This window comes from Xyrauchen texanus, chromosome 43 (genome assembly GCF_025860055.1).
Source record: "Xyrauchen texanus isolate HMW12.3.18 chromosome 43, RBS_HiC_50CHRs, whole genome shotgun sequence".
NCBI classification, from domain to species: domain Eukaryota; kingdom Metazoa; phylum Chordata; class Actinopteri; order Cypriniformes; family Catostomidae; genus Xyrauchen; species Xyrauchen texanus.
Genome location: NC_068318.1, coordinates 24,434,293 through 24,461,145, shown reverse-complemented (window position 1 = coordinate 24,461,145; position 26,853 = coordinate 24,434,293). Strand labels below are relative to the sequence as shown.

Below are 26,853 nucleotides of genomic sequence, written 5' to 3'. Positions count from 1 at the left end.
CCCCAACCCTGCATATAACATTTAGTAGCTTCATGCCAAACACATTTATATGAACTTCACAGGAAGCGTTTTAGTGGTAACTAGATAAAACAAAGTTTGTGGACAAACTTTAGGTTGGCTTGAAAAAGACTGGTCTTAAAGTTTAAGATTAGATAGATAGAAAAAGACTGGTCTGAAAGTTTAAGGATGGATAGATAGATAGATAGATAGATAGATAGATAGATAGATAGATAGATAGATAGATAGATAGATAGATAGATAGATAGATAGATAGATAGATAGATAGATTGATTGATTGATTGATTCTGTGGGACTTGATTTTAAATGCATCCAAAAATTTAGAGATATTTTTTGTATGATAATAATCAATGGGAATCATCCTAATTCCTCCCTACATGCATTATTGGGTGTTTTGGCGTAGTGGGCTAAAGCACATAACTGTTAATCAGAACTGTTCAGAAGGTTGCTGGTTCGAACCCCATGGCCGCCACCATTGTGTCCTTGAGCAAGGCACTCAACTCCAGGTTGCTCCGGGGGGATTGTCCCTGTAATAAGTGCACTGTAAGTCGCTTTGGATAAAAGTGTCTGCCAAATGCATAAATGTAAATGTAAATAAATGTGTAGAGCTTCTGTTGTTGTTTGTCCCATCTAGGTCGTACCTTTCATTCCGATCACTGAGTGGACCCATACCTCACTTCCATACAGCGCTATGGGTTGTATGACACTATCGAAGATCTTACACCAGATTGGAATTGGTAATTCAATATTATAGAACTTTTTCTTAATAGCGTATGGCTCTTCGAGCTTTTACTTTAAGTGCATTCACTGCCTTACTGAAACTCCCTGATGCAGTGATAATCAGCACAAGGTAAGTATACTGCATGTGCTCTAGGACGGTGCTGCCTAGAGAGAACTGGTATCTCTGTTCCTGACATCTGGGCTTTTTCTGAAAGACCATAATATTTGTCTTCTTCAGGTTCACTGCCAGGGCCCAGTTCTGGCTGTAGTTCTCCAGTAGGTCCAGATGTTGCTGTAATCCCTGTGGAGTGGGTGACAGCAACACCAGGTCATCTGCATAGATCAAAAACTTGATGTCTTTGTCTTGCAGAGTGAGTCCAGGGGCTGTAGACTGTACCAACTGCACCGCTAATTCATTAATGTAAATGTTGAACAGTGTTGGACTCTGGTGAAGATCTCTGTTTGTTTGTTGCCTATTTTTATTGCACATTGTTGTCCGAATACATTGATTTAATGATGTCATATACTTTACTCCCTACACCACTTCATAACAATTTGTAATATAGTCCATCATGCCAAATAGAATCAAATGCTTTTATGAAATCAACAAAGCATGCAAATATTTTCCCTTGATTGGTCTGGTTTACTTGTTTATTGATTAGGGTGAGTAGGGTGTAAATGTGGTCCGTAGTTCTATAATGTGGAAGGAAGCCAATCTGACTCTTGCTCAGGACATTGTATTCATTAAGGAAGTTTACAATTCTATTGTTTAAAATACTACCAAATAACTTCCCCAGATTACTGCTCACACAAATGCCTCTGAAATTTTTTGGGTCCAATTTGTCCCCACTTTTGTGAATTGGGGTAATAAGTCCTTGGCTCCAGATGTCAGGGAAACAGCCCAAACTAAGTACAAGGTTGAATAATTTTGAGCACAGCCATCTGCAGGTCAGGTGTGCTGTGTTTCAGCATTTTACCTAAGATGTTGTCAGCGCCACAAGATTTTTTGCATTGTTGGCTTTTATGTTTTTGAACCAATTCATCATGTGTATTGAAATGTCAAGTGGATTTTGGTAATTTTTAATTGTGTTTTCATATATTAAAATTTTTTGTTTGACCTGATTATAATTGTCATTTAGTTGTTTTGGTGGGATTTCTTTATACAAGTTTTCAAAATGTTTTTTCCAGATTTCTCCATTTTGGATTGGCAAATCTTGTTGTGCTCAAATTATTCCACAAATCCCAGAACTGATTTTGATTTATTGATTGTTCAATTTCATCTAAGCTTTTGGTGAGATGGTGATGCTTTTTTACTCTTAATTGTTTGTTTGTATTGTTGTAATTTGGAACAGTAGTCAATTCTTATGTCTGTATTGTTTGGTTCATTATGTTTCAGATTTGATAATATTCTGAGTTGTTTTCTTGATGTTTTGCAGCCTGTGTCAAACCACTTTTCTGTTTTTTTTTTTTTAGGAAGTTTTTCAGGTTGCTTTTTTAAATATTGATTTCATTTGTAGCCAAATTTACACCATCCTTATTCATTCCAAATAGTTTGTGAATAAATGTAGTAATTCAATTTTTCAGTTCTTCAGAATTCAGGGCCTGGATATATTTGTCTGTGCTGTATGGAGTCCATCTGTATCTCTGCTGGACTTATGATGTTTTGCTGTGTGGTGTCTTTTAATATATTAGTTTGGTTATGATCTGAGAGTGGAGTTTGCTGTCTGACAGTGAATGCACTGAAGGAGGAGGGGTCCATGTCAGTGATGGCATAGTCAACTACACTAGCTCCAAGATCTGAATAACAGTGAACCTGCCTAATGAGTCCCCTCTGATCCTGCCATTAAGTATGTACAGGCCTGGCAGAGGTGCCCTAATTCTGTACCATGTTTATTTACAATATGGTCGAGATTGTTCCGTGCTGGGAGGTTTTTCGTAAGGCTCAGGGGGCTCTGGCCAAACACGTTTATTGCCCTTTGGGTCAATATTATCCGGTTCAGTTCCCGTTCTTGCAATAGAGTCTCCACACAGCAGCACGTTTCCCTGGGCCTGGAAACTAATCTCTGTGTGGATGTTGTTCACAAATTCTTTGTATGTGTAAGCATACTTGGCAATAAAGCTGATTCTGATTCTTCTGATTATCAAAATAATATGTAATATAAATACATATCAAGAAAGTGTCAGTGTTGTGTCGCATCGTGACACTAGAGTGCGACAAAACCCTTCAGTTCACCGAACATCCACGAGACGTAAACACCGCGCGCTGAAGCGGGGAATTATGGGATATCTTCTTTCGGCGGCGCCGCCATGTCTCCTGAAGATAAACGGCGGCTAGTCGTTATCTCCGCTGCAGTGTTCTGTCTCTTCATTCTTTTACTTTTTTTGAGCTATATACCAGCTTACTTGTACATACTTTTTATCTCGGTCGTGTCTTGTGTCGTTTATTTTAAAAAAGCGGAGGAGTTGCAGCTATTCGAGAGACTAGGCCTCAATCCCCGACGTGGACTGAGCGTCCCGCCGGCTCTGCTGCGCTTGTTACCTGGCAGGACTTTGAGCGGAGTCACTGCCTCCAGCAGAAACAAAATCCGTAAAAGTGATACGCGTAATTCCTTCGCATCACCCAGCGACAGATATATTGCGGGCTCGTATTATAGAAGAGACCATACCCTCAGTGACTCAGTGTTCAGCCCTCGGGATATACTCATGGGAAGTTACCTCGCCAAGGCTGAAGAAAGTCCCTCCGTAACGGTGAGGCCCGCTGGAGGCTCTGGGACTTTCATTCACCCCAGAAATCAGCTTCGGGAGAGACTCGCACGGCCTAATTATGCTGTGCATACCCCTAACAGAAGACTGTCGTTCGGGTAAAAACCAAATGCTTTGTCTTCTGGACCACAAAACCTGTCATGCATGATTTCTCGTAGCCTACTGTAACTTCAAATTTGTATTGAGACGTGATCAGTTATTTAAACATGCTTTCTATTTTATATCTTTACATGACCTGCATAATCCATTAGCGTTATGTTTGCGCATGTTTATCCGTTTGAGTGGTTTCAACAAGTACGTTGTACCAGTTTTTCCCTCCATGATTTGAAAATGTGGGAGTTCCTGTCGCTGGTCAGGCGCAGGGCTCCTCCTACACAAGTTTGGTCGCTTGACACTTACACATGTGGTTGGATAACGAATCCCCCATGACAACAATATTCAATTTGACATCTTTGTATTAACAATTATGATTAGAATCCGAAGATGGGTCTTTTTGTTCTTAATTACTGTGTACATGCCATAGTGCTTGTGTATATTGTACATACATTACACTTTTACATAAAAAATGTATATATTGTTATTATACTTTGTTCTAGGTATCTTAATAGGTTAATAATCATCTATCTGTTTGTTTGTCTGTCTATCTAATCCTTTTAAATTGGTACATTTTTGTCTCCATACATTAAGTCTGCTCTGATGAGCTAATCTGTAGAACATTTTTCAATGCCATCAGGGAACATGTGTGCACAGTGAGCCAGTTCACCATCACCCCCCACAGACATTACCCCCTTCAGCAGACGGGGACATCTCCCATTGGAATAATGCCACCCGCAAAATGGGATGGGTTGCGTAAGAAGAACATCCTAACCCAACGCAATTCCCCTACCATTCACAGCCCGGTCACAGTAAAAATTGCCAGACCAGACCCCACTCATTCGTCATTGTGAGTCCCTTGATATATCTAGTGTTTTTTTAGATTCTTTGAAAGATCTGGACATAGAAATATAAAGAGTACCATTTTATTTTCTTCTATAGGATATTAGTTAGATTAACGATTAATATTTGTAATCATATTTTTGTCAAGACAAAGTTAATATGAAAACAGGGGTTTTGTTATGTTATTGAAGATTTGAATAGCTAAGGTTATAAATGCTGTATAAGCAGTCTTCTAAAAGGTCCTCTTTCTGGTTATGCTTCTAGTTTCAATCACCTGAACTCCCCAGGGGCTGTCACATCCCCAGGGATTGGAGCACAGGCAGACCCATGCTCCAGAGAGACTGTCCTGAGCGTGCTCCGAGAGAGCAGAAAGAGGGAGGTGGACGAGGAGGAAAAGAGTGCTTCCTCTGGGCAGAAGAGCAAAAGGAGGTATGCGACTTTCAAAAGGAATGAGAAATTATTCAATGACAAATGATTTCGTGGAGATATATATATATATATATATTTATATAATTGTATAACCTAACCTTTAATTATATGCTAACTATATAAATATATTTGAAATTTTTAATTGCCTGAAAAAAATCCTTGTTCCCTTCATCTGGTACACCCCTTCTATGACAAGTATAGTTATTTGTGTATTTATTTTGTACTTATTTTTAGGGATGGCATACCTCCGGTGCCATTCTAAATGCATATTATAAGTGAACCGAACTTTTGAGCATATACAGTGAGGAAAATAAGTATTTGAACACCCTGCTATTTTGCAAGTTCTCCCACTTGGAAATCATGGAGAGGTCTGAAATTGTCATCGTAGGTGCATGTCCACTGTGAGAGACATAATCTAAAAAAAAAATCCAGAAATCACAATATATGATTTTTTAACTATTTATTTGTATGATACAGCTGCAAATAAGTATTTGAACACCTGAGAAGATCAGTGTTAATATTTGGTACAGTAGCCTTTGTTTGCAATTACAGAGGTCAAACGTTTCCTGTAGTTTTTCACCAGGTTTGCACACACTGCAGGAGGGATTTTGGCCCACTCCTCCGCACAGATCTTCTCTAGATCAGTCAGGTTTCTGGGCTGTCGCTGAGAAACATGGAGTTTGAGCTCCCTCCAAAGATTCTCTATTGGGTTTAGGTCTGGAGACTGGCTAGGCCACGCCAGAACCTTGATATGCTTCTTACAGAGCCACTCCTTGGTTATCCTGGCTGTGTGCTTCGGGTCATTGTCATGTTGGAAGACCCAGCCTCGACCCATCTACAATGCTCTAACTGAGGGAAGGAGGTTGTTCCCCAAAATCTCGCAATACATGGCCCCGGTCATCCTCTCCTTAATACAGTGCAGTCAGCCCTGTCCCATGTGCAGAAAAACACCCCCAAAGCATGATGCTACCACCCCCATGCTTCACAGTAGGGGTGGTGTTCTTGGGATGGTACTCATCATTCTTCTTCCTCCAAACACGGTTAGTGGAATTATGACCAAAAAGTTCTATTTTTGTCTCATCTGACCACATGACTTTCACCCATGACTCCTCTGGATCATCCAAATGGTCATTGGCAAACTTAAGATGGGCCTTGACATGTGCTGGTTTAAGCAGGGGAACCTTCCGTGCCATGCATGATTTCAAACCATGACGTCTTAGTGTATTACCAACAGTAACCTTGGAAACGGTGGTCCCAGCTCTTTTCAGGTCATTGACCAGCTCCTCCCGTGTAGTTCTGGGCTGATTTCTCACCTTTCTTAGGATCATTGAGACCCCACGAGGTGAGATCTTGCATGGAGCCCCAGTCCGAGGGAGATTGACAGTCATGTTTAGCTTCTTCCATTTTCTAATGATTGCTCCAACAGTGGACCTTTTTTCACCAAGCTGCTTGGCAATTTCCCCGTAGCCCTTTCCAGCCTTGTGGAGGTGTACAATTTTGTCTCTAGTGTCTTTGGACAGCTCTTTGGTCTTGGCCATGTTAGTAGTTGGATTCTTACTGATTGTATGGGGTGGACAGGTGTCTTTATGCAGCTAACGACCTCAAACAGGTGCATCTAATTTAGGATACTAAATGGAGTGGAGGTGGACATTTTAAAGGCAGACTAACAGGTCTTTGAGGGTCAGAATTCTAGCTGATAGACAGGTGTTCAAATACTTATTTGCAGCTGTATCATACAAATAAATAGTTAAAAAATCATATATTGTGATTTCTGGATTTTTTTTTTTAGATTATGTCTCTCACAGTGGACATGCACCTACGATGACAATTTCAGACCCCTCCATGATTTCTAAGTGGGAGAACTTGCAAAATAGCAGGGTGTTCAAATACTTATTTTCCTCACTGTACATCTGAGATGTTGTTCGTGAGTACTGCTCAAATATTGTGCACCGCTGTGAAGTCTAAAAATAGCCGCAAGTGTGAAACAGCTGCGCCATTCAATAACGCGCTGGAGCTGCGCGTGCATTTTATATATTTACTTATAAAACACAGCCGTTTGTGATTCACAGAGCTATCGCACCTCTTCAAGTGGCTTTGAATAAAATGCACGAGTCACATAAACTGCTTTAACTGTGTTTTTATGGTTCTTTTATGTCATTTTTTGAGCTTGACAGTGACTAACACAAAAGTATCGGATTTGGATCGGGCTCATCAGACCCATACCGAAATTGGTGCTGATACTGATCCAGGTATCGGATCAGTGCATCCCTATTTATTTTTAATAAGAGCATTTAGTGCAAGGCTGAAAAAGTATGCAAAAAAGCTAAACAAAATTTATTTTTATTAATAATTTAAACTGCCCACACACCAGCAGGGACGTGGCACGTTTGTAAAAAAAAAAAAAATACAAAAATTTGTAGAAAATAATTTTTAATGTTTAAGTTCAGAGGCTGCTTAAATATGCATATAATGATTTTTTTCCAGGATGTTAAAAAGTTATTCATATTTTAACTAATATTTTCACTCAAATATTTGGTGTTGTACCCCAGTGAACCCTCAAAATGTGGCGTTGTAATCCATTTAACCCTCGTTAGTGTTAACTTAATGTTAACTTGCTTAATTTGTGAAACATAATTGTATAATAAAAGAGAATTTATTTGTGAATAAAAAGCATGTCAACCTGTTACAAAATATTTACCCTCAGTATTTATAGGCAAAAACTGAACTGAATGGAAAATTTCTATATTTTGTAAGTTGGAAAGTAAAACATTTTTGAGAATGATCCATTTGCAGTTTTGGTCAGTTCCTCACATAAATCTGTTGTGACTTTAGAAAACATGAAATATGGCACACGAGTCATATGGACTACTGTTTACGAACCCAGTTATTCATTTTAGTTGGAAAGCGAAGTGTGTGTTAAGGGATCACACTACAATTGCACATCGTCATGAATGAACCAATTTGTTACTGTGAGAATATGTAGTTAAAGATGCCCTTTGTTGTACTTGTAATAAGTGGTGTTTTATAAAAATAAATTAACTAAATGGTTAAAATATTTTTATTTAAAATTAACAAAAAATAATTTGTTTTAATGAAATCTCAAGCATAGTCCTTGAAAACAAATAAAAATGTGCTTGAAGTCCTTGAATTTTACTTTGAATCATCTGAATAAAAGATCGATCTTGGGACCTAAGAATTTATATAGAGAGATTGTGATTTAAAGTCAGGGCTCTCAAAGATTCCCAAGGAAGTTACCTGAGTTCCAGAAATCAGAATATTCCATTACTTAACCTTTGAGTCTTTTGGATTACAGCTTTATGTAGGTGGATTTGGGAGCTTTGCTTTTGTGTTTTGCAATCTCTCAGAATAATGGTCTTGTTTCCATCAGGCGACATGACAGCAGTGGAAGTTCTCAGTCAGCATTTGAGCCACCATTTGCGAATGGAGCTCCTTCTCAGCTCGTGCTGAAGTAGGTAGTTCATCCTGGATTGTAATAGCCCTAGAAATAACATTGCCATTGTCTATTTAGATGTTGTTCATTGAGTTACTCCATTGATCTGTTTACCATTGCATGTGTCCTCTTCCCTTAGACATGGCAGTCTGAAGAGAGGGATAAATTCCCTTATAGAAGAATCTACTATGAAGAGATCTCGTACCTCCTCCATCAGCTCTATGAGTGGTGCTCCTATTCCTAGCGGAGCACCTGGATCTGTCCGTAATTCAATTCGCAGTTCCTATAGTTCGTCACAGGGTTACCCACAGGTATCACCAGTCTTATATGAATGCATCTCAGAGTTAGCCTCGGAAGAGTTTGAAGATTAAGTGTTCTAAAATCAACATATGCAATGAACATTTTCATTATTAATGACCATACTGATGGTCATTATTTTACTGTGTTGTATTTTGTACTAATTGCTCAGTTCTTTTAACACTTTCATTTCCAGAGAAGAACAGCATCCAGTCTCAGTTTGTCTCCTTTCACAAGCCCTGGAGGATCTTGCTGTCAGACTCCAGAAAGAGCTGCTAAGAAAGCAAGGTATGTATTAGACAATTTTAGACACATTTTCCTTATGAAGATGAAGAACTTTCCTCAAACTCTTATATTTAAGAATATGTGATAGATGTCAATAAGAAATCTACCTCTACTTAAACATTTTCTTATGCAATTTATTTAGTCTATATAAGCAATTTTGTTCACTTTTTGGTGTGCTATAGGGAGGATGATGCTACCTCGCCAAGTTCCACACCCTTAACAAAAATTGAACAGGTGGCAACTGATCCTGCTCCTGCTACATGTGAGAATCTTTATTAGCTCTGTAATATAAATAGTAATTCATCACAACCATAGTACACTATTGTTAATTGGTAATATTTTCAAGAGGTCTAAACCTTATTTTTAGTTCAAATTAATAATACAAATTGTGTTGAAGGCTCAGGATTGTTTGGGTCTAAATTTGTTTAGTGGTAATTGTTATATTGCAGAGTCTTTTGTAAATGTAAGACTCAAAATAAACAGTGGTATCAAACACTATGTAATTTCCCTAAAATGATGAGTGTCTGTGTCTGTACCAGCAAAACTCACTCCAAAATCTGAGGCACCTGTTGCAACATCTGACTCTGGAGGCGGCAGTGGCAAACGCAAACGCAAAATCCAGCTTGTCACCACAAACAGAGGAGATCAGATATCTTTGGTAAATAGCAATCTTGCATTTGCATTTCCACCAAACATTTGTACAATAGATGTTTATTTCTGGCATGTTTTAGTGTCAATGAATGCTTAACGAAATAATAGAATTTTATGTTTTCTGAATTTGTTTCTGCCCTGCAGCCACCACCTCCTGAACTTGGCTACACAATCACAGTGAAAGATCTGGACATGGAGAAGAAAGCAGCTCTCAGTCAGATACAGAAGGTCCTGGAGGAGCCTGGTAATTATTTTCATTGTCATTAGGAAGGGCTGGAAGTGATACAATGTAGAACACAATACATTTTATTTTGGGATTCATACTGAAGGAGGAGTATCAATTTAAGAGTTTTGTGTTTTTTGCTGCGAGTTGTAAAACTCAAATGCAACTAATTCCACATCAAATCTTTTTCCCAGAACCAGAGGTCCCTCCTCCAGCACCTGAACCTGCCCCAGCTCCTGCTCCCTCTCTAATCCTCTTCTCTCAACCAACTCCAACCTCCTCATCTGAAACTGTACCAGTTGCAAGTGCTGCCACTTCTCTGGTTTCTCTCTCTACGCCTGTGCCAGCGACAACACCACCCACTACTACAACACCGGCTGCAAGCATCGACCTTACTGTCACTGCACCCAGCACAGCCAGTACTGCACTGCTGACTCTCACCTCAGCCCCCTCAATTACTACCACCTCAGCTGCCCTGACCTCCAGTATTTTAAACCCTCTGCTTGAGTCCCTGAAAAACATGAAGAATAATCCTCTTCTTGGTGCTGCTCCGGTGCTGGGCACTACCACTGCAGGTATGGCTTCTGGCAACTGATTTAACTTTTCCTGCTTTTGGTTTTATAAAAATTACACATGGTTGGCTGCTTTTATGTTGGATTTGAGATGGAACCAATGAATGAATGTTTTGATGTATTGTTTTTTTTTTTTGTGTACTGATACTGTTGCACACATAATTATGCAGAGAACTAATGTGGACTTTTGTGTCTGTCTCTCCTTATGCAGCTCCAGCAGTCTCTGTTGCCAGTCTTTCTACACCTGCTACTTCCTCAAACCCCAGCAGTTCAGTTGTAAAAACAGAATCAGGCCCTACAGCTCTACAGTCCTCATTCTCAACCCTGTCTGCCATATCAACACCTGCCTATAAACCAGCCACCTCCATGCCCTCTGCCTTTGCTCAGATCCTGGCCCGACCTCTTCAACCCACTTCCAGCTCGCCATCCCTGGGTGGAGGCGGCATCCTCTTCAGCCTGATCAAATCTGTAGCCACACCTGCAACTGAGCCACCTACATTTACAACTGCTACAGCCACCCCTAGTGTTTTGGCAAACAACATTGGCACCCCCCTGTCATCTGGGTTTAAGCCTATTTTTGGAGCAGCAACTACAGCCCCAGCCTCCACGGTGAATGTCAAACCCACTCAGCCCACATTCAAGCCTTTATTTGACAGTACCACAGGAAGTGGCATAATTGACTTTGGGAAAACTGCCACACCAACAACATCAACCCCTGCAGCTCCAGCTACACAGAACAGTGGCGTGTTATTTGGTGGAATAACTAGTACCCAGCCAGCTACAGCGTCTGCGACCCCTGCGTTACAAGCTTCTGCGCCTTCTCTGTTTGGAAGCTGGAGCACAACAACCACATCTGCTCCTGCCTCAAACACCACGTTTCAATTTGGAGCCACGTCAACCATGATCACTTCCCCTGCTTTAAGTACCAGTACAGCCAGTGCTGGTGGTACCACTTCTGCTTTTCAGTTTGGTGCTGCAAAACCTGCACCTACCCCACAGACGCAAAGCACGTTCACATTCGGCCAGCAGTCCAACAACCAGAACTCCACTTCCAAAACATTTGGTGGGTTCGGCTTGACCAACAGTGCCACAATGACCTCGGAGGTGCCCACAACACAAACTACTTTTGGGAGCTCTACATTCACAGCATCAACATCCTTCCCTGGTGCCACACAGCAGGCTCCTGCTGCTTCAAAACCCTTCACATTTGGGTCCAGCAGTGGCAACACTGGTGCGGCACCATTCACCTTTGGTGCAGCTGCCAGCACAGCAGCACCTGCATTTGGCACGAACAGTCAGCCTACATTCAGTGGAGCGCCTGCCACTGGCTTCTCCTTTGGAAATACCACCACCCCTTCAGCGGCTCCTGCTTTTGGGGCGTCAACACAGACTGCAGCCCCTCTCCCTACCCCAGCTCATGCATTCACTTTTGGAGGGGCCTCGACAGCCACTCAGAACCCAGCACAAAGCACTCAGGCGCCTCCTGCTGCTGGAGGGTTTAACTTTGGGGCATCATTGTCAGGAACACCATTTGGGGCATCATTGTCAGGAACACAATTTGGAACACCTGCAGCTCAGACACCAGGGTTTTCCTTTGGAGCCGCCAACACTGATAGCAAGCCTGCTTTTGGTAAGTCCGTTGGTTTTCACAGTAATTGTCAGTTGGTGATGTGTTCAGCATTGGTAGATTGTGATATAGAGATGTAATTTATACTTGCTGCGCTGCTTTTTGTTTGCTTAATAATTATGACTCCAATGCACTTAAAACTTAAAGGTGTTCATTTGGTGATATTTCTCCTTTTAGTGTACATCTCTGAAATTCATAACCTAGGACAACTTGGCTTGTCAATGAAGTGTTTATGATCGACAAAGTAATTTTAAAGCTGAAGTGTGTAGTTTCTGCTTCACTGAACGGAATTGGAAAAATAAACAAGTTTCTGAATGCGCCCCCATCTTCTGTTGAATGAAAAAACCTGCCCCCCCCAACTCGTGCCATGGGTTGAGTAAATTTTATTGTGTCAGTATGGACATGTTGCTCAAAACCGTAATATTTATAGCATCACAGAGATCGTTTACCTTTTTCGAGAAAATTAAAGAGCACCTATTGTGGTTTTTCAAATATTACCTTTCATGTAGTGTGTTATATAGCTGTTTGTGAATGTAAAAATGTCTGCAAAGTTTCAAAAATCAAAGTGCATGACAAATGGAGTTTTGACTCCCAAAAGAAAGAAACATTTCTGAACACCTGAAACAAGTCGTTAGTAATTCCAGATTTCCTGTACGTAATTCCTATGTAATTTGGTAACAAAAAAACCCACCTCTGGTCTGGTTAAAACTAGTGCTCCACGATTAATCATATCGCAATCGCGATGTCAGCCTGTGCAATATATTTATTTAATAAATATAGTGCACTTGTGGACGTGACCGCCCATTCTCTCTGAGAGCTGTTTGCCCATTGTCTACACAGCTAATAAAAAGATGACCAGTCTATAATGATGACACGCGAGACGAGAGGAGCGCTGCAGCTCAAATGTCTGACAGAAACACAGATCACAGCATGGCATATATCTTTATTTCATCCTTAATTAAGCTTCAAATAATACAGGAGGGTGCCATGTAAATAAACACAAACTCCAAAACTGTCATTCTCTGTGCAGTCAGAGCTGCTTCAACCAGTCACGGCAGAGACCCAATGTGAGTGGGAGTCAAGACCGGGAGATTTAAAGTTCCGCCGGCTGATGCGTGAAAAATAACACTAAAATTACAACAACAATAATATATATATATTACTGTTATATAATAAGGTTGACTAAATATGATAAAAACTAAAAACGACATTTGACACAGGATTAAGACTTCGATTAAATAAAAAAACAGCGTACAAAATTAACATTAGTATTCAGTTGCCAGGTTTTTGATCAGTGTGGTACCACCTCCACCTCATTTTGAGCCAGGAAAAAACCCTGGTTATATGGTGATATTTTGGCTTTAAGATAAGTTGCTACATCACGTGGCAACACGACAAATTTATATCAGCACCTGAAACAGCACAGAGAAAAGTGAGATTTCACATAATCATCCACACAATGGACAAGTAGAACTTTTTAGAAAGAGGATTTGGAAATACCAGTTGGTCATTTAAAAAAAAAAACAAAAAAAAACATTAACAACAGTTTTAGTTGTTTGTTTGAGTGAACCACACTTTTATATCAAGTTTCCTTTTCAAAAGAGTTTATACAAAGTACATGTTACATCCTGCTTAAATGTCCCTGTTTGTTTGGACAATCTTATTTTCGTGAAACTGTGTATGTTCTTATTTATTGTTCTATTGTATTTAGGTGTAATATTGAGAAAATAACAAGTTCTCAGTAATGCAAAGATGTTATTATTTAATTTTGTAAAAATATAATTTTAATTTGAAAACACTGTTCATTTATAGTGGTTTTTGTTGCTAGTTTGTATTTTTGAGTTGAGAAATACACATTTCAGCATTATCAGTAATCTATTTGTAAATTTTCCTTGATAACCAAGCAAGTTGACTCCTGATACCATTTGTTTATTATATCGCAATAATCGCAATATGACACTTTCCCCAAATCGTGCAGCCCTAGTTAAAACAACACTGCACATAGTATAAACACAGGCTTGGGTTGCTTTAGTTCATTCAGGACAAATGTTTGGCTTCTTCCATTGTATAAATTAGGCTTTACTGTAATAAAAATTGACCAGTTGAATCAGTGATCGTTTGTAGTCAGGTAATGGGCAATTACTTTGCATGTCAAATACCAAATATGAACAAAGCGTTTTGTCTGGTCTTGCGTTGTGTTATTCAGTGTGTAACGTCTGCAGTTCCTAATTGTATGTGTCAGTGTTTTCTAAAATGATTCATAGGGATTCATTACAGAGGGCCTCCACCCTGCAACTTCTAGTATAACCACATAGTGTCAGACGTGCGAAAACTTGGGCCATTTAAATAGCTTTTTCCTAATTAGAAAAAAAACTAAAAAAAAACTCCCTGCACTGTTTTGTGTCTGGCTAGATAATGTTCTAGAATGCAGTTGAAGGAAGAAGTTCATACACTTAGGTTGACGTCATTAAAACTAATTTTTTTAACCACTCCACAGGTTTCATATTAGCAAATGATAGTTTTGGCAAGTCATTTAGGACATCTACTAAACGACTACTTTTCATGATACGAGTAAATGGCTTAAGGACAACAAAGTCAAGGTATTGGAATGGCCATCACAAAGCCCTGACCTCAATCCTATAGAACATTTGTGAGCAGAACTGAAAAAGCGTGTGCAAACAAGTGGGCCCACAAACCTGACTCGGGTTACACCAGTTCAAAACATTTGACCCAAGTTAAACATTTAAAGACAAACCTACCAAATACTAACAAAGTGTGTGTGAACTTCTGACCCAGTGGGAATGTGATGAAAGAAATAAAGCTGAAATAAATAATTCTCTCTGCTATTTTTCTGACATTTCACATTCTTAATATAAAGTAGTGATCCTAACTGACCTAAGATAGGTTATGTTTTCTATGATTAAATGTCAGGAATTGAGTTGAAATGTATTTGGCTTAGGTGTATGTAAACTTCTGACTTCAACTGTAGGCAGAGTGCAAGAACTGCAATAAGCAACTTGGTCACTAACCAGGCCAAATGATCTAACCAGTACCAAGTGACAAAGCGATAAATCATATGCCCGTCATTCATTTTTGGGTAAGTTACTCAAAGTAATTCACTACAAATGACTAATTACTACTATATCTGATTAAAACAAAAAATTATGTAATGCACTACGTTTGTACTAAATTAAATTACAGTACATTACAGATTACACTGATCATGTTAATCTGAGTTTTTGTCACAACCAGCTGTAAACAAGACATTTTTACTTTGTTTCTGTCATGACATGCTTGGTAGCCCCACACATAGTGAAATCACATTGGCTCAAAACCCTCACCATTCATAGCTGTATATTAAACATCAAATATATTTTTGTGGTTTTATTTTATGGTATAAAATGTATTGGTTGATGGAATAAAATTGAGTGTTGATCGGTTGAGGTATAAATGTATTTCTTTTAGTCCTACCCAAGGAAGACAGAAATCTTACTTGCTACTTTTTCTATTGTCTTAGGAACATCAACTCCTGCTTTTGGCCAGGGATCTGGAGGAATGTCAATGCCATTCGGCAGTCCTGGAACCCCAGGGTTTGGTGCAATGGCTGCCTCACCATTTGGTAAGCTACAAATTCCATTCCTTCATTACTCAAATGAGTACGTTTTAGACAGAAGTGGAGGAACTGTATGTTGTTGTAATTAATTGTTACTTCTCAAATCATTTGAATGTAAACCATTTATTTAAGATAAACAATACTGACCCTCAAATAAGTACGTTTTTGTTTTTCACATTGCATGTTGACCTGGAATGTGGAATAGATTCTTCAGTGGATCTTTTTTGTTCAATTTATTTTGTAATAGGACATTACTTAATTTCTACTTTTAATATTTTTCTAATGTGAAATATATTATGATTGTTGTTGTTGTTCTTGTTGTTGTTGTTGTTATTATTGTTAATAATAATAGAGGTATTAAACACTTAATCCCTCCTGCATTTAAGCAAAAAAAAAAAAAAAGCCGGTAGTACTTGGCATTTCTCTCTTTAGACTAGTTCACTGTAGTGAATTAATATGCTTCTATGCACATATTGTCAGATGTGTGAAAAGTTGCGACATTAAATTGCTTTTTCATAATTAGAAAAAATATTTGCGTGCTGAAGTTTTCAAAAACAGCATAGCTCATTCCCTGAAACACACTGTGCATGCAGACACTATTTTTCCCTTTTAAGTGCAGCATATGCAAGTCACAAAACTAAGTGAAGAGACTTTGAGCACTTGAAAATGTGCTAATGACCAAAATTTCACTAAGCGATAATTTCACTTCTGGTAATGTGGACTTTAATTTTTTCTGGATCTTTGACAATTTGTAATAATATAGATTTTTGGCACATTTATTGTGAGGAAAAATATCACAATACTATATCATATCATATTATTTCTAATCATACATTGCACAAATGAGTAAAAAACAACTGTGCAACTTCTCTCTCATTAATGTGCACCAGAGATCTTCTATACCAAGATAACATCTAATGCATTCTTTCCATAGGAGAGAGTGTAATGGTCAACTAGTGTTACTACAGAAAGTCATAGTTTGCGGATACCATACAAATGATTGGGGAGAGCCATACCTGTTGCTAAATTGTCTGTCTTCACTTATAAAACAAACTTTATTGTAGTAAACTCCTCACCTCAATTAAATCCAAATGGATTGTTTAGTGTGTAACAAGTTGAAGATTAGCAAACTGGCGATTCATTTAATGGGTTAGTTCACCCAAAAATTTAAATTCTCTTATGATTTACTTAATTTTAAGACATCCCAGATGTATATAAGTTTCCATTTTCAGCAGAACCGAAATGAAGAATTTTATGAGCCCATTTCAGCTCTGTTTGTCTATACAATGCAAGTAAACAGTGGCATTAGGCTGCTGGATTTTGACAGTCCAAAAGGCATATTTCGGCAGAATACAAGTAATCCACACGACTCCATTCGATCAATTTATATCTTCTGAATCAAATCAGTAGGTTTGTGTAAGAAACAAATTGATAGTTAAAATGTTTTTAAACTTTAAATCGTTGGACCGATCATCCCATAATCAAACATTTTGACTAAAATACATCGATTACAGTAGAAGGATTTCAACATTATGTCTATAAAACTTTAAACTGTGACAACAGCTTTCTCATGCAATTTCTCATGACATCTAAGTTAATCATGTGAAAGATGTACATTTGTACACAAGCTAAAATGTGATTTTAAAATTTTCAAAATCTAAATATGAAAATAAAAAGAACAATCTCTCATACTATATTGTGTGAATTTCTACATACAAATATTATGTATATGTGACGATACCCGCTTTGCTATTCACTTAATATCTTTCTCAGTTTTCAGTTGCATTATACTTGCATGTCATCAAAAGTCTGCGAGTAAAAACAAAAATGTACTAGCCAATTGCGATTCTTTCTCCAGTGTGTGTGTGTGTGTGTGTGTGTGTGTGTGTGTGTGTAGAGGGTTGTATTTGTATAGATATTCAATAGTTGAGCACAATATATGCATTCACCAGTTTTTAATTAATCAATAATAACCTTTGTATTTGCTATCCATCCATCTTTTTAGGCGCTTCACCAGCCACGTTCTCCATTGGAACAGGCTCAAAGCACTCCGGGCAACGGCGAATACAAGCACGCAGGCAGCACCCAAGGAAGAAGTAATGTGACTGATTTGAGATCTGTCCCTTCAACCTTAATCATCGTTGTATGGACTCTGTTACTACTTCGGCTTTCCTATCTGCCCCAGACGCTGCCACTGCTGCTAGTCCAAACAAAACAAGGCTCTCAGTCAGAGTGTGGGACTAAACTCAACTCTCCAACCCTACAGACTGCCAGTGCTGGTCCTGCGTGTAGGATCAAGGCTCATGGGTGTGTAGTTTTTAGAGTGCCAGGCTGCCCCGTCCCTGCTGTTGGATGCTGCCTATGAAACTCATCACATCCTTGTTAATAGAGTCTGTATTGGAAGAGGATGTCTTGTGTTGGGAAAGGATGCTGAACAGGAGCAGCGTATTATACTTGAAGAAACGATTGAAAAGAAGACTTAATTCTGGACTTAAACATAAATTGGGTTCCAGACCAGTCGAAAGAATTGTAACTTTATTTTTTGATTTTGTGTTTTTGGTTTGAAGACTACAAGTAATAAGATGAATGTTATTGTAGATCAAGTGGATGGGTTCCCCCGCCACACCCCCTCACAGTTAGCCTTCATTTGTCATGCTTTTGATCATTGACTTACCAGAGTTTTCTCAAGATGTGCTTTGGGTAGCCTTCAAAAGTAAATATTTTACCTGTTCATTTAAGAAATGAAAAGATGTTTTTGCCTGAGTGAGTGAATTGAGCTGTATAATAAACAGAATATTTTTTCAATGCTTTTTTGGCATGTTTCTTTAGGAAAAGCAACAATTATGGAAAGATTGTTTCCATTTTCTGATATTTATTATATTTCATACATTGGACTTGTCTGTTTAAAACCAAAGCTGATGTTTTAGTGCAACATTCTCATCTCTTTGTCACCATCAGTGTGCTTTTGGCTGTTTTACTACCTCCACTTTAAGTGTGTACCTGTGAGCCGGTTGAACTTTTTCTGCCTTGTTTTTTTTTTCAAGTCTAAAGCCTCATTTTATTTTCAAATGACAATTATACGGAGTAATTAAAATCAGCACTTATACATTTAAGCAAAACCATCTTATAACTGTTGCATCTGCTATCAGTTGCTCTATGTAGCTCTCCACACTGCAGCCAGAATTATCAAAAACAATTTAATTTCCTGCAGTTTTTTCTTTCCTTTCATTGCTCTGTGTGCTTTAGTGTGTTTTGTTTCTGGTTACATATTAAGAATGATGTCGGATTTGTGCTTGGTGACATGGATGCCTGTTCTTTCATAATGATGTGCAAGTAAACTTATTGTCATGATTTCAAAGAACATGATCTCATGGCTACTTATTTTTGACAATTTACTTGAGGGTTTTGATCAGATTTAAAACTAGCCTCCTGACTTTATAGAAGTGAAGCGTTTGAGTAAAATAACATGGGTGCAAAAAAATAAAAAAATCGGAAGTGCCCCCAAAAATGTATGAATTTCAGTAGAACAGAGAATGCTGGTGTTTTCATTGCTAAATATTACAAAAATTTAATTATTTTCGTTCAAAAATGTGGTTTAACCTAAAGGCCTAAAATGCATTTTGTATTTAACTTCATTGTTGTTTTTGCATGTACATTCTGTATGAAACATTCCTGGCTCTGTATGAATCTTATGGTTTGTGCGTGCTTGTGTGTTAAAATACCAAGATCTAGTAAATACTTGGTCTCTGATAGAAATAGCATGTCTCAATGCTCTTGAAACAGCAACTATTGTAAAATGCAGTTAAGTAGACCAATGACACCCTTACCATTTTCAAAGGTCTGTTCAGTGAAACAGATCTGCCGTATGATTATTTGGTCATTTTCTGTTTTCAATGTGTATCCAGAAAACACTGAATTTAATTGGTACTACAATGCACAAATAATGGAAGCACCAGCACCATTTATTCTATAAATGTTTGTATTGTTTACCCCTTAATATTGTTCTGGCCTGGTTAACACATTAATGGACATAGCTGGGGATTTTTACTTTTTAATATAAACAATGATGTCATCTGTCCTTATTGCATGGCATTCCTTGTGTAAGTCTTAATTTTTCTATTCATTTTTTTTTTTTAAGTGTTCTTGATCCCAGAATAATGGGATGGTGGCAGGGGGCCAGGCGTTCCTCTAACTAGAAAGTCCTACCAAATCAAAACAACATTTTGCAAGACTTGTAGACTGTTGAGAAAATGAGATGTGTGTTGAAATGAGAGCTGGATTTCTCAAGCTGTGAATGTTTGAGAGCTGTGTTGTATGTAGTTATATATTTTCGTTGTAAGCGGTTGCTCACAGTTTGTATGTTAAGACCATTCCCACAAACCCTAAAAGAGTGAGTGGAGTTTTGAATGGAGCAGCACACTGAGCGTGTTCTGTGTCTGCTAAAATGTGCTGATAATGACATGCTCGTTTTTAATAAAAATTTAAAGTTGACCTGATGTGGCTTTTAATTGCAAAATTATCAATGGCTGACCTCTATACAAGTTTTAAATAACTCAAGTGAGACAATGTATGAATGTAAGGATATTTATATTCAAAATCTTTAAATTGCGTTTAATACATTTCATTAAAAGCTCTGGAAATATTGAGCTATATACATCAGAATCCAGCAATGGTAGTTCAAAACAAAAAGGCTGTTTTGTCATCCCAAAGGAATATTTCGGTTTCAATAAAAGTCAAATAAAAATTTGCTATTTAAATTTACATTTAGCTCAATAAAAATAAAATTGTTTAGAATCTGTTTCTTAAAATAAAAAAGGAAAAATCAAGGTTACAGTAAAGCAATAGAAGTAAATGGGGCCAACTTGTGGAGGGTTTAAAGGGACAGTAAGATGTAAACATAACTCCTTTTTCACTTTAAATCCTGATACCAGTCTCTTTGGTGATCGTGATTTCAAGCTCAGTAACACTACCTGGAGCTATCTAGCACTCATGAAATCACGATCCTGCCTATAGACTGCAACAGCAAGATATACAGTGGAAAAGGAGTTATATTTTGGTCTGCTCTCACTCAAAACCGATTTTATCGCTTCAGAAGACATGGATTAAACCACTGGAGTGATTATTGGACCTTCAAAATTCTGGCCATCATCCACTTGCATTTTGAGGACCGATGAAGCTGAGATAGTAGTCTAAAAATTTTCAAGTGTGTCCTGCAGAAGAACATTATACACATGGGATGATATGAGGGTGAGCAAATAAGAATTTTCATTTTTGGGTGAAATATCCCTTTAAAGACAGAAACGTGAAGCTTATAATTTTATGCAAAGCATTTACTTCTGCTAAAACTTCTGTATTATTTGAGCTGTAAAGCTGTTTAAATCCTCATTACGGTAATTTGTAATCATCATTTTAATGATTGCAGCATTATGTTGTCATAGCAACAAACCAAAAATTATGTTAACGAGCATATTATTTATGCCTTGTGGCTATCCTTTTGAAACCACAAGTATTTTAATGTTTATAATTTGCCCCATTCACATCCATTGCAAGTGCCTCACTGTAACCCAGATTTTTGCTTTATTTAAAGTATGGGCAAGTCAAAATGTTTGTGGTTATCAACATTATGCCACAAATGCTGTCGATTGAGCTTAACTGTACTGAACCTGGAATATCCCTTTAACATAAAAGTCCTCTATAACTTCAAGAGTCTTGCTTTTTGTGCTTCTTTCTACTTCTCCTCCTCTTCTTCTTTGAGCTAGGATTTGTAGGTTGCTCTGAGGTTGCATTCTCTCCATTTCCTTGTTCCTCATCAGGTTGACAAGGTTGCTCTGTGTCCTGCTTTTCCTCACCAGCAGTAGGCAGTGTTGTGCTGTAATTAGAACAATGATATTAATCAACATAATATTCTGGGTTCAATGCAAGTTAAGCTCAATTAACAGCATTTGTGGCATAATTAAATATATCGACTTGCCCCTTGTTTATAAAAATAAATAAAAATTGCAGTTACAGTAAGGCATTAACAATGTAGGTGAATGGGGGCCAGTCCATAAATACTGCAATTCATATTATTTATAACGACACATAAGGTTGATAAGCAATTTATCACACTAAATTCATGTTAACGTGTATAATGTTTAATCTTGTGGATATCATTTTGAAACAAGCTGTATTTTAGGGTTTATGAACTGGCCTCATTCACTTCCATTCTAAGTACCTTATTTGTAATCTTTTAAGCATATTTTCCCCCTAATTTTTTAATTGTGTAACATCTCTTCTTTATTTCCTTTCCCAGCACAATTGTTTTTTCCTACATTTTTTCACTTTCATTTTTATGTGCAAAAAATCTCATTCTCATAATTGCAATGCAAAACAACAAAATACATTCTAATGTACATCATGGTAGTATCATATTTTGAGAATAATGAGAACTACAAAATAAATGTTAGGTTAAAAACCTTGTCCCTGATAAACGTTCAATAATATTACCGATTTCCTGTAAACCTAAAACATCATTAAACTTACATAATCCGGGTGCGCTCTGCATCAGTCTGCGGGGGACATTTCTCCAGCATGGCCACAAAGAACCCATGAGTCCGTGTTTTTGTTGTGCTAGCACGAAGGCATTGCTTGAAAGGGTCATGACCCCTCTCCAGCCAGTTTGGAAGAAGATGGACTAGTCTACAAGTAAAGACATACAAAACACTCTCAAACAACATCCTGATACTGTATAGCAAACATTAAATAATGGCACATAGACTATACAAATAGAACATGATGCAGGACATCTCGACACATGTTTGGTGTTTCTACATGAAATGGTGCAATTGTCTCAGACACAACAAACAGTTTTTCCAATTGCTTTTCTATGTAAACATGCACTCAATGGATGTCTCTGACCATTGCGATGAGTCTTGCACAGGAGCGCCATATATCTTATGCTTTTATTAGCGCAAGTATGCTTTTGGTGTGAATCTAGGAATGTTAAGAGTTGCTGACCTGAATCCAGGGTTCTGCTGTAGGCAGGCCGACACCACTTCCTCGTTCTCCTGCAAGTGAATGGAGCAGGTAGAGTAGACGATGCGCTGTACTTGTGGGAACTGTATTGCGTGATTGAGACAGCGCAACTGAAATGCAGCCAGTGCCTGCAGACGCAAATCTTCCTGCGGCTCTGAAATCTCATCTCTCAGACACACCATCCCTGAAAGAGCAAGCTTGGCTTACACTATAGCCGAATAACAATCATCTAATCGTTTGTGTAGTTATAAAATTATGACATAAAGAAATAGTTACACACATCTGGGATGGCATGAGGGCGAGTAAATTATGAGACTTTTTTTTGTTGGGTGAACTATCCCTTTAAGGCATCTAGAATAGTAGGTGCTTTACAAATGCAATAGTTCATTCATACACAGGCATTACCTGATCCACTGCAAGAGGGGTCTAAAAGGATATACTCCACTTCCTTGTACTCTGAGCTTTGTGGATCAACTTTCAGAAAATCCTGATTGGCCAGCTGATGACACGTGACCCCAGCTCGAAGGAGAAGAGTGCTCATGGTGGACAGGCGTTTTGCATCAAGATCAAAGGCGAACAACTTCCTGTTTGTTCAATTAGCAAAATAAATAATTGTTATCTCAGAAAGCAGCATGAACATATTGGCTCATTTTAGTCACTGATAAAGAATTTCAAACATATGATAAAAACATAATTTTATAAAGACAAGAGTATGAATTATGTGCAGACCCCATTCTACAGAGTTCAGTGCCAGATGTCATACCCTTTATTTTTCATTATGGCAGCTAGATGACTGGTTTTGTTCCCAGGGGCTGCACAGGCATCGATAACATGGCTACCAACAGGGGGGTTCAATAGGAAAGCAGGAAGGCAACTGGCCTACAGAAACATTTCAGGGAGCAAACAGAGGGTCAGAAAGACATATACAGAACACACGTGTCTAAAAATGTAAAAATTATTTTCAACTAGACATGCGTATACAAAATGTGGCGCTCCTGCGCGATACACTGGAAAAACTGCGAGAAATTGAGCAACAGTCAGAAACTCAATTTAGTGCCTGTTTACATAAACTATTGCAAAACAGTGCAGATGGATACAAAATCACTTTTGGTGTGAACAGTCCTTAGAACTTATTGGTCAGAAGGTTTAACTAGTTTTAACATTGTGCAAAAAAAAAAAAAAAAAAAAAAAAAAGCAAGTACGGTATGATAATTCACCTTGTCCTGCAATATAACATGGCCAGCTTTATAAAGGAAGTGATCGTGAAAGTCTGTCTTTGGACTGAAAGCCAGAAGATCTTTGAGATGAAGATCACAGAGAAAGGTCTTCCCAGACAGATGATCAAGGTCTTGCAGCCTAAGAAGGGGATTTCACAGAGATAAAACAAGAAATGATAAACAATATAGGCAGTTCCATATTGGCTCAAAGTGTGGGTATTTAATGCCTATTTAGATTTTAGGATTGTGACATGTAGTGGAAAACATTCCATCACTTTAATCCTTTACCGGTTTGCAGTTCCCTGATATGTGAATCCCTCCCTCTTCAAGTAGTCAATGACATCATCAAGAGTTGTTTTCAACGTGTTCACTCGCACATAGCGTGGGATGACATTATCTAAATTGGAAAATGCAAATAAAACTTATCCAGTAATAATCGGTTCCTGAGGGTCATTTAGGAAATACAGCTGTTCGTTAAAGGGATAGTTCGTCCAAAAATAAAATTCTCTCATTTACTCAACCTCATGCCATCAGATGTGCATCTGTTTCTCACCCAAAACATTCATATAGCTTCTGAAGACATGGATTTAACCACTGGTGTTGCATGGATTACTTTTATTCTGCCTTTATATGCTTTTTTGACCTTTAAAGTTTTGATCACCATTCACTTGCATTGTATGGACCTACAGAGCTGACATAATTTCCTAAAAATCTTTCTGTGTGTTCTGCATTAGAACAAACGTAATACACGTCTGGGATGGTATGAGGGTGCGTAAATGATAACATTTTCACCAATTTTGGTGAATTATTGCTTTAACAAATGGAAAACCTATCCAATAACATTATTTTAGTGATAGACAGATAAATAATCATCTGATACTAAATATATTTGGGATTATCAGCATCTTAGACAGTTAACAATTGTTAATATTGTAAATATTGCATAAAACATGTATTAATGTAAATTCATGAACTTTGTGTAGGCCTATGTGTTGTTAGCATTTTATACAACATGGATGGAATAAAATTATTACAAATATTGGCATTATATCAGCCATCTGTCGGCTTTATCTCTAGAAATCGTTCGCATCATCAGCCAAAACTGCCATAGGTCAACCACTACATTGTTTCACCATGGGAGTCCATCACTGTAAGATGATGCATAGATTACCCTTAGACAGCTTGAAATGTGTAGGCAGCAGGTCCACGTTTAGACTGACTTTCTTTTTGATTTTGATTCTTGCCAGAGCAGCTTGTAGTCTGGAGCGATGCTTCAACATCATCACCTTCCAGGCGCCTCCACATTTCACCCCACGTCCAATGAGCAGGTCATACACAAGGACCTGTCAGTACACAAGCAGACATTCACATACATGACCCTCAATATACAGAGACACGTGGTCTACAAGTGAGGATGCAGCTAGCTACATACCTTTGCCAAGTGAATCCGGAGTTTTGTTTCTTTCAGAAAGCTGGTGCTCTTGATGATCTCCAGCAGAACCGATGAGTATTTCTGTGTCTCACACACGAGTGCAAATAGTTGCTTGATATTCTGATGAGAAAACAGTAAACAATGCATTTTATCAAGGCACAAATGAGAGAGAAATGGGGAAAGGCAGAGGTTTGGAGAGGGTAGGCATTTGTGTAAGTAAATATGCATTATAGTGACTTGGCAACAAAAGATTTATAAGCACTTACTTGATATTTACTCTCATACACTAAGGTTTTCACAGCTCCCTTTTTCTGCTCAACTTTATCAAGAATCTCTGCTGCCTTTATATAAAGCGCCATAACCAAAACAACACTGACACTAAACGGAATACACGCGACTTCTCACATACATGTATAACTAAGTATACTTTAACTAAATGTCTTAAGCTTTCAATGAGAACGCGCACTACGCACGTTTCTCATATTTGCCTAGCTAGTTTCGCAACAGTTTTGCGACAGTACGGCATTAATGGCAACCTGTAATACATATAATTGGCCATCAGGGGGAGCCAACGGCAAATTAATTGTTAATACGGAAACGGGAAGTGAGAAAGTGTGTACGTTTATAAATTTGCCTATAAATTAGACGTAACAGATAATGGATGAACTTCAAGCTGTATATTTTCCATATTACAGTTTACATCAGATGAGAACTCTAAATAAAAACTCTTAAAGGATACTGAAAGCCCTTCCTATTTCTGTGCTCTCACGAAATCTGAATTGCTAATGACTGACACCTTCAAACATGAATAGAATGAATTTGAAGGCCCTATTGAAACCCATTTTATGTGAACTGTTGTACTTATTTGTAAATTATTTAGTCTTTCAATCTATTGTATGTCCTTTTGAAGACAATATACAAGGCGTTGATGAACACGTTAAGTTTCAGCAGAAGGAAAGAGTAGGCTACAACGGGGCTGAAAGACAACATTAAGGAAAATTCGCTTTTTTTTCCCCTGGTAATTATTTTTAATTGATTTATTTTTATTGAATATTGATGGATCAACATAATTTGTGAAAAAAATTATAATAAGGGTTTTTTCGGTTAAAAAAAAAGCACCCACCTTTTTGGTTTATAGTGATATCGTGTAGATATAGGGTAGTGAAAAATTTGTCAACTAATGCAAATAATTTTGAGACACCAAGATGCTTTTTTTGAGTAACAAATTAAGATGTTACTCTGCTTATTCAAAACAACTACTTCAGAAAAGGGTGTGCCATCTCAAGCATTCTAAACAAATGGATCTCCATTGGGATCAGTCAATGTGAGCCTACTTTGAGCATTTTGTTATTGCAAATCACAAATTCCCATGAGTTTAAAACACAAAAGTGAATAGAAATGGTTTTAAAACAGCTATAAGGAATGATGTACCATATATACAAGATAAGCAATTAACTACCTTGCTTTATAATCCATTAAGAGTCACTCATAATGTCTCTTTAAAAGTAAGCAAAGTGAGTCACTGTTATGTTTTATTGGATTACATTGGAACATTTACCATGGATTTTAGGGGATGTTGTGTTTACTCATGTAAACTCAATGAGG

At 37.9% G+C, this 26,853-nt stretch overlaps 2 protein-coding genes across 3 annotated transcripts; one reads left to right on the top strand and one right to left on the bottom strand.

The window, feature by feature from the left end:
- The first annotated feature begins 3,036 nt into the window (after positions 1 to 3,036).
- Positions 3,037 to 20,070, top strand: pom121 (POM121 transmembrane nucleoporin). 2 transcript variants are annotated; one of them, XM_052116689.1, is made up of 13 exons: positions 3,037 to 3,599; positions 4,235 to 4,444; positions 4,702 to 4,866; positions 8,255 to 8,335; positions 8,457 to 8,628; positions 8,811 to 8,902; positions 9,082 to 9,161; positions 9,439 to 9,557; positions 9,695 to 9,794; positions 9,968 to 10,348; positions 10,557 to 11,975; positions 15,490 to 15,591; positions 17,591 to 20,070. In XM_052116689.1, the coding sequence occupies exons 1-13, from the start codon at positions 3,046 to 3,048 to the stop codon at positions 17,683 to 17,685; spliced, it is 3,570 nt and encodes a 1,189-aa protein (XP_051972649.1). In that variant the 5' UTR covers positions 3,037 to 3,045; the 3' UTR covers positions 17,686 to 20,070. The 2 variants fall into 2 exon arrangements, with proteins under 2 accessions (XP_051972649.1, XP_051972650.1); XM_052116690.1 differs by lacking the exons at positions 15,490 to 15,591; positions 17,591 to 20,070 and adding an exon at positions 14,932 to 15,333.
- A 100-nt stretch (positions 20,071 to 20,170) lies between these two features.
- Positions 20,171 to 25,733, bottom strand: nsun5 (NOP2/Sun RNA methyltransferase 5). The gene is made up of 10 exons (XM_052116177.1): positions 25,515 to 25,733; positions 25,249 to 25,368; positions 24,988 to 25,159; positions 24,105 to 24,213; positions 23,817 to 23,955; positions 23,363 to 23,478; positions 23,005 to 23,183; positions 22,582 to 22,783; positions 22,108 to 22,263; positions 20,171 to 21,454 (listed from the first exon to the last, which is right to left on the bottom strand). Exons 1-10 carry the CDS (start codon positions 25,605 to 25,607, stop codon positions 21,286 to 21,288), a joined length of 1,455 nt encoding a protein of 484 aa, XP_051972137.1. The 5' UTR covers positions 25,608 to 25,733; the 3' UTR covers positions 20,171 to 21,285.
- Positions 25,734 to 26,853: the final 1,120 nt, after the last annotated feature.

Coding starts and splice junctions, on each gene's coding strand:
- pom121 (XM_052116689.1), top strand. CDS start 3,046: ATGTCTCCTGAAGATAAACGGCGGCTAGTCGTTATCTCCGCTGCAGTG. Junction 4,867..8,254: donor GGGCAGAAGAGCAAAAGGAG/GTATGCGACTTT, acceptor TGTTTCCATCAG/GCGACATGACAGCAGTGGAA. Junction 8,903..9,081: donor AGAGCTGCTAAGAAAGCAAG/GTATGTATTAGA, acceptor GGTGTGCTATAG/GGAGGATGATGCTACCTCGC.
- nsun5 (XM_052116177.1), bottom strand. CDS start 25,607: ATGGCGCTTTATATAAAGGCAGCAGAGATTCTTGATAAAGTTGAGCAG. Junction 22,784..23,004: donor CCCCTCTTGCAGTGGATCAG/GTAATGCCTGTG, acceptor TTGCTCTTTCAG/GGATGGTGTGTCTGAGAGAT. Junction 22,264..22,581: donor CAGCAGAACCCTGGATTCAG/GTCAGCAACTCT, acceptor CTTTACTTGTAG/ACTAGTCCATCTTCTTCCAA.